At 30.5% G+C, this 7,910-nt stretch overlaps 1 protein-coding gene across 1 annotated transcript in view; it reads left to right on the top strand.

Annotated features, from left to right (window-relative positions):
- The first annotated feature begins 866 nt into the window (after positions 1-866).
- LOC127714396 (sodium- and chloride-dependent glycine transporter 2-like) overlaps positions 867-7,910 on the top strand; it is a 31,106-nt gene continuing 24,062 nt past the window's right edge. The window contains exon 1 of the mRNA XM_052220449.1: positions 867-958. Coding sequence (XP_052076409.1) covers positions 950-958 — 9 coding nt within the window. The 5' untranslated portion in view covers positions 867-949. The remainder of the gene's footprint in view (positions 959-7,910) is intronic.

Genomic DNA, 7,910 nt, shown 5'->3' with positions numbered 1-7,910 from the left:
TTAGAAACACAAAAGTTTAAATGATACTTTTATTAAAACTACATTTAAAATAATACGTTGATGAAAATGTTTAAGTGTACATCAGTGCGAACGCAAGGTAGTTCTGAGAAAGTTCTGGTCAAACTACCAATGTCTATCAATTAATAGAATCATAGGACTGTCTGGTGATCGTATAGTGTGGTCCATAGACGGTAATGTTTATACGAGTGGTTCCGTAATACAGGCACATGGTGAGGTACTGATGTTCTATATCATAAGTTTATTGAAAGTCAATATACTAACTTAAAGGTATAAATCATCATAACGTTCCTGGCTTCTTAATTAATATCAAAAAAGGACAATTGGTTTGTATATCATCAAGGCTAGGTAAATGGTGATCTGGCATCTTGGTTTGTCTGATATCAGGGTTATAACATTTATATATTATTAAGTGCAACATAGGTATATATTCAACTAGGTTACAACACACTTTATTATGTACGTATTCTTGTCATCGTTACTGTCGATATTATTGAGTTAAATACTTTGATAGAAATTGTCACAAAATGCAAATGTTTCATTAATTAAACACCAAACTCAAAGTTTGCTACACAAATATATTCCTAGGTTGTAAACAGTTCAATAAATTATAAACAAGGGTACAGTAGAGATTTGATTTCTGATAACCGAAAGATTTATTCATCAAACTAACTGTAATTTTTAAACTAGTCATTTGCATTCGTAAGGTATTCATTGAAGCTGCAAAAATTGTCTTTCTATAATTCAACACCAAGTCTTGATATTCCCTCTGACATTTAAAGATGTCAATTGGATACAAAACTAATACGACCTGAATACATGCTTTTGTACCTATCGAAGTGAGACACATCGGATGAATATGTAATAAATAATAGCCATTAAGCTTTTGTTGATTGTAGTGTAGATTTTGCATTGTTCATGGGGACTGGTCATGTCAAACGTGAGTACAAATAAACCTAAAATAGTTTCCATACTAAAGTGAAATATTCAATAAACTTAAATAAAAGATAAATCTTGTTGCATTTTAATCTTATGCATTTTTTTTATAATTTATAATTTGTTTAATCATATAAATTATTATAGTATTTACTTTTATATCTTTTCTCACAATGACAAAGTCACAGTATTAAAAGTTTATGGTCGTATTATAGTACAAAAATAAAGGGGAATTAAAAAAGAAGGATTTATTTTAATAAGATTAAAACAAGGACAATGGTTTACACGGAATACAAAATTAATTTTAGTCTCAATTTCTAAATCATTATTTTAATTACATGATATATAGCCTAGGTGCATGTATTCTTTGATACGATTTAGTTATAGTATTTCTTTGTTTTTATTTGTGCTTTTGTTATTTATTTATCTATTAAACCATTGTGATACGCTTCAGTACTTCTCCGCTAAAGATTTACATCGTGATATTATGTTCTTTCATATAGCTTTTCATAAAATAAAAAATAAAAATATCAATCCTTACTAAAGGATTCTTTATTTGCTACATCAATAGTGGGAGACGTCCTTACATTGGTAGCATTTAACTAGCAAATGTCTTGTTCTATGTTTCTTAGTATACTTTATTTTTATAAGTATATCACAGATACAGGCACTTGTCTCAGAAAAAAAATTTCCTATATACCTTGATGTTATATTAAGGTATATAGGTAAAAAATTCTGAGACAAGTGCCTGTGATCAGAGACGACACAAAGGTGAACAATCAGATGAAATTTCTGAACAACTTTATGATACCTAGCAGTTAATAATTTACATTTCATTAGGAACTAAATTTTCTTTTTTTTTGGCTTTATTTTTCATTTTCCTATTACCTTTTTTTCCTGTGTTTTTTCTTCTACATATAAATACTTTATTATAACACAGTCAACCATGTTCGTCACAGTTTCATATAATTACTCGCCAAAATGTAATGCTAAAAATAAATTAAGGACAGCGTATATTATATGAATTTAAGGCGCAATTACTACATAAGTAAGCCGCCTACCAAAACCAAAAACAACAACAATAATATAGCTTATCTCGATCTAGCTCTGTCCGCTGGTCAATGTTAAGTCAAAAACCTCTTGATGGTTGTTTTATATCATATCTTAATGGGTGTGTGTTTTTTTTTTTTTTTTTTTTTTTTATTTATTTTGAAAAATGTGGTGTTGACCATGTTGATGGTAAATCTTTCATATAGACTATGGTAAATTTTTAACAACTTCTCGTTTATGACTGAATGTTGATCTTTAAATGCCGTTAGTTTAATTGTGTCGTAGGATGATATCTAAATGACGTATACCCCCGGGCCACATCTCTTTCTATCGTTACATTTTTTTACATCTAGAGGTAAACAAAGTACGGTTATCCGCGAATAAGATTACTTCAGTATAGCAACAATCAAAGCACTGATGTACTACTACTTCTGATGGCCCCAAGATCTGATGGCTGTCAAATAAATAGTACAGAATTCAGTCTCCCTGTAGACTGTTAGAAATCACTTGCAGTTGTTTTCTTACGTCCAGTATCAAATATTTGCATAAAATTTAGTACGATAACATATTTAACAGTTGACATCGAATGGGACAACTGAAAGAGAAAAGTGCAAGGCACTGTCTGAACGCCGATATTTAACAGTTGACATCGAATGGGACAACTGAAAGAGAAAAGTACAAGGCACTGTCTGAACGCCGGATAAAGAATTCAATAAATGTTCGCAGTCCGATAAAATATCAAACAGACGCCCTACCAGGAATATAAGTCTTCCTATTCTTATTCCTATTCCAACACGTACATGTGTATATAAAAGTTAAATTAGACTTTTAAATCAAAGGGTAGGGCCAATTTCCCCCTGAATCTATTTCACAATAGCGGCAAATATTTTGTTTAAGTCTTTACTTAAATTCACAGTATCAGAGCTCCATGGGTGTACTCATAGGTTCTTACAATAAAATGGCTTCTATTCTAAAAAGCGATAATTGGACCCAAGTTATAAATGCCTGAAGATTGCACAAAACTGCCAGTGTGTCAGAATTCTACCAGATTTTAATATTTATCCCTAAAGTGGAAAATTGGGACATTCTCATTGAAGCTAAACCCAAACTGCTGTTTAAACGGCTAAATTACGTATTGTTACTGTATTTTAATACAGATTATTTTATTTTGGTGAGTTACGTCCTTAATTAAAATGCCTTCATCCATCAGGAACATGCAAAGCCGAATTGCATTTTGGTTTTATGGAAATATGTTAAATTGTTGGAAATTGTTGTAAGTATATGTTAAAGACTCTTTTTATATACTTTAATATTTAGTATCCAGTAGGATTTGACATTTTATTTATTTTTGACTCTGCGAGTAAAACTAATACAGAGGAAAATTGTTTTACCTCTTTTATTGAGCCTCTCCATAAAGTTTTCCATGAGTAATCTTAAAATTAATTTTGAAAGAATTTAACGTAAAATTGCACCTAAAAAAAATGAATCGGTATCCCGAAACCATCGGTTACATGTATATCATAAATAGATATTATATGCATAGGAAAATAGTACTGGCTATTTTAGACACAAATCCTTACAAACATTTGAAAAAAATCAATTATGGAAATGAGCAGTCATTTTTCTGACGCAGTCAGTATAATTTCGGTTTGTGACCCGTTTATAAAGGACGCTTCACTATGGTAACGGCATGAATGATGTAACAAATCTTTACTCTGATTGGACGAAATGACGGACAAAACCAACAAAAAAGATATAGACGCACTGAACAGCACACCAGTCGTGCCATACCGGATTATAACATATCTCTACCTATATCTGTTTTGGAATTTAGAAATGCATACGTCACCGAAATGTGTGTATCGTTAAAAATAGATGGGTATTTCCAAAAATGAAAAATTGTATCCCGCCGAATAATTTCTCTTCTATCGCAAATAATAAATTATGTAGCGATGTAGCGTTACTCTTATCTTCGCTTTGAACAATTACGCTCTAGCTGTAATAATAAATGACAACAATTAGGGAGCTGACATTTGATTTTTATGGGAGGTGGTGCTAGGAGGAAAATTTTTCTTTTAGTTGTTATTTCTGTCCTGCCGTTTTATTTTTCACTCTATTCGGTCCTGTCTTTTTTTTTTCTTAGTGTATCATGACTTATTTTACATAAATCGTCATCCTGCCTTTTTATTACTCAAATCTTTTGTCCTGTCTTTTTTTCAAGTAGTCATCCTTAAGCCCAATTTATATATGGTAACCAAAGATGTATAAACCCATGGTTTATACATCTATGTGTTAACTAACCTAAATAAATAAATAAATAAAAATACTTATAATTAAAGTGGACAGATTTTTTAACCTCATGTAATATCATGAATAGAAATTAAATGTTAACTAGATAAAGATTATTCCCCTGCATGACACATGAATAAAGTTCTGCAAACTTTAGATTTTATCGTTAACAGTTGTAGTAAAGAATAACTTTAATTAATTTTTTGCTTATTCAATGTAGCTGTCTTACTTTGGATGTCTAATATGTATGTTTTAGAGCGTGATAATCTCTGTACTTTCTCATTCCAGCAGTAAGATGCTTGCTAAAGTGGGGGATCTATTTGGCTGTGCTCGATGTAAAATAATGCAGCAAAGACCGGTCCGAATTTTTTATCTCTGATATCTGTTCACAAGAGAAAGAGGGATTCCACATTCTCTTCACATTGAATAACCCTTGCAACCATCCTCTGAGGAGTCTGTAGGTGGTCTTTTAATTGCTAGGCAAAATTTCTGTCTGTATCAAACATACTCTTTCAAGTGGCTGTCCAAAATTTACTACCCTTTATCCTGGTAGACCTCTACCTATTGTATGTAATGTTAATTTTTTTCCCTTCCTGAACATGCCACAATATTTGCAACTGAAAATAAATCAAACAACAATCAATCAATTATTTACCCTGCATACCTAATACATTGTAAATTAGTAAATCCAACAACCTGTAATTGATCAGGAAAAAAATTGAAATGTGTCCACAAATCGTACATAAAATAAGAGTTATAGCTTGAAAACTTCAGGAATAAGTTGCACAAACCCTTTGTGAGACAGACAAGCCAGGACAAGTCTTTTTCAATGTGTTTTATTTTTACAACATATTGTCTAGTTAAGAAAAAATAGAATATTGTGTGCACAAATGAAACTTCCTTAACCATTAATACAAAATCAGGCTACTAGCATATGGATCATGTGTTATGTGTGTATAAAATTGAGAATGGAAATGGGGATTGTGTCTAAAAGACAACAACATGACCAAATGGCAGAAAACAACCAAAGGTACAAACTAATGTTTGTTCTTGATTCAAATGCACATAAACATAACAAAATCAAGATACAAATGTATTATTAGCTCATTTCTTACATTAAGTAATACAAATTTAGTTTTTTTAACTTACTTTAGCAGTAGCAGTGAGTCTTTGTTTTTCCCTTCTATTCTTATTCCATCAATAGCATGAGCATGATGAGAATAAGAAACATGTCATGGCCCTTTAAAAATTCATCCTTGAATAAAATAACTACTAACTAATACGTTTTCAAATTTTATTTATTGGAACATAAGAAGTATTCTAATAAAAATAATTACAGTTTATACTCATAAATCAGGCACTGTACTGAATTTTGCTACCTGTTTTGTAATAATTGGTTGAAATTTAATCACTGAAGAAAAGCAATAATAAAAAATATTGAAGCAAGTTTTGGATTGTGTTAAAAGACAGAAGTAATCTATGATGGGTGGCATGTAAAATGCATTTAAGGAAATATAGAAATGTATATATCATTTAAACTTTTGCAAAGGAATCATTTTTGAAAGATAGACTGATGTTATTATTTTTATAAAAACATCTTTCATAATATCATGGTGTACATTATCATACCCTGTTGGGAGTAAAGACTAATGCCCTCAGGGGTATATAATATACTTTATATTTGAACATCTACCTATTAATTGCTAGAGACCCTATTCTGTAAATTTCTATACCAAAACATTAAAGATACCAGTACTTTTAATGTTAAATAGATGGAATGCATACAACTCCGTAATACAGATTTCTTTTTTATTTCAATCTTTTTACACTTCACACTTCAAATATTATAATATTTCTTTATCATTAACAAAAAAACAATCAACTATAAAATACATACAGACATCATGTCTTTGTAATAATTTGTTCTATTGTATCTAATGCACCTACATATATAATGTCTACATCTAACACCCCAGTCATGCCTTTGTAACACCCTAGTCAGGCCTTTGTATTATAGAAGTCATACAGAATCAACTATATAATACATACAGACATCATATCTTTGTAATAATTGTTCTATTGTATCTATCACACCTACATATATAATGTCTACATCTAACACCCCAGTCATGCCCTCATAACACCCTAGTCAGGCCTTTATAACATCGAAGTCATACACAATCAACTATATAATACATACAGACATCATATCTTTGTAATAATTGTTCTATTGTATCCATCACACCTACATATATAATTGTCTACATCTAACACCCCAGTCATGCCTTTGTAACACCCTAGTCAGGCCTTTGTATCATAGAAGTCATACACAATCAACTATATAATACATACAGACATCATATCTTTGTAATAATTGTTCTATTGTATCTATTACACCTACATATATAATGTCTACATCTAACACCCCAGTCATGCCCTCGTAACACCCTAGTCAGGCATTTGTAACATCGAAGTCATACACAATTAACTATATAATACATACAGACATCATATCTTTGTAATAATTGTTCTATTGTATCTATCACACCTACATATATAATGTCTACATCTAACACCTAACAGGCCTTTGTAACATCGAAGTCATACACAATCAACTATATAATACATACAGACATCTTATAAGTTGTTTTGCTTATCCGGAAATCTATAAATGCACCTGTATTAACAATATGCAAATGGATTTGACATGTTTGATATCTCTAGATATAAAGTGGTTCAAGTTCAATCATGTTCAATTATGAAAAACAATCAAATAATATGTATACTGTTTCTTCCAATCGCTTTCTGTTTCTTTCAATAGAACTCTTGTTCCTTTGTCTGCCTTGATGACAATCCCATTTTTTTTCCCAAGAATAAAAAATTGAATTCTGTCGTAGGGGATGAGTGGCACTGCATCTTTTTGCGTATCTCTCCACCTCACATCACTTGTTATATTTTGCAAATCTAAAATGTACCCATACAGTATTTGATTTTAACATAGTTAATAAAAAAGTATAAATACTTCCAGTAAAAATACAAACCAATAAATGTAAAGTGGATAATTTTCGCGGTTTGTTATTTTACCAGATTTAACAAATAAACCATGTTATGTAAACTGTCTGCTCTGGTTAAAATTCATACATTGAACTATTAATGTGTACTATTACATCAATAGTGTTGCTTTCTATAAAATATACATGTAAGCATGGTGAATATATGCAAATAAGTTAAACAGTGTTCATGATTTAACACCTCAAAGTCAAATTAAATAAAATTGATGCTGTATTTCATATACATCTGTTTTAGATTTATTGTAATAATGTGATAAATTTCTTTGAATGGTTTCACATCTTGTCGAAGCTGACTTTATGGAGTGGTCATTGTTTCACCATAAGCTATTTTCCTAGATTAAAAAAATCCACATAATATAGACTTTGTGTTATATTCATCTTTATTTGCAATAATAACAATTAAAATCAACAAAACAAGTGAGTCATCCCTGTTTATACATGTACCGGAATTGTATTTGTCTGGTAAATCCACCCATGCACAGTAAATATGAATGGCACAAATTTATAAAAGAAAAGGGTGATCTATAAACAAAATTGATTTCAAGT

Source organism: Mytilus californianus, unplaced genomic scaffold, assembly GCF_021869535.1.
Source record: "Mytilus californianus isolate M0D057914Y unplaced genomic scaffold, xbMytCali1.0.p SCAF_9, whole genome shotgun sequence".
NCBI lineage: Eukaryota > Metazoa > Mollusca > Bivalvia > Mytilida > Mytilidae > Mytilus > Mytilus californianus.
The sequence above is the reverse complement of the archived record's forward strand: the minus strand, read 5'-3'. Positions and strand labels throughout refer to the sequence as shown.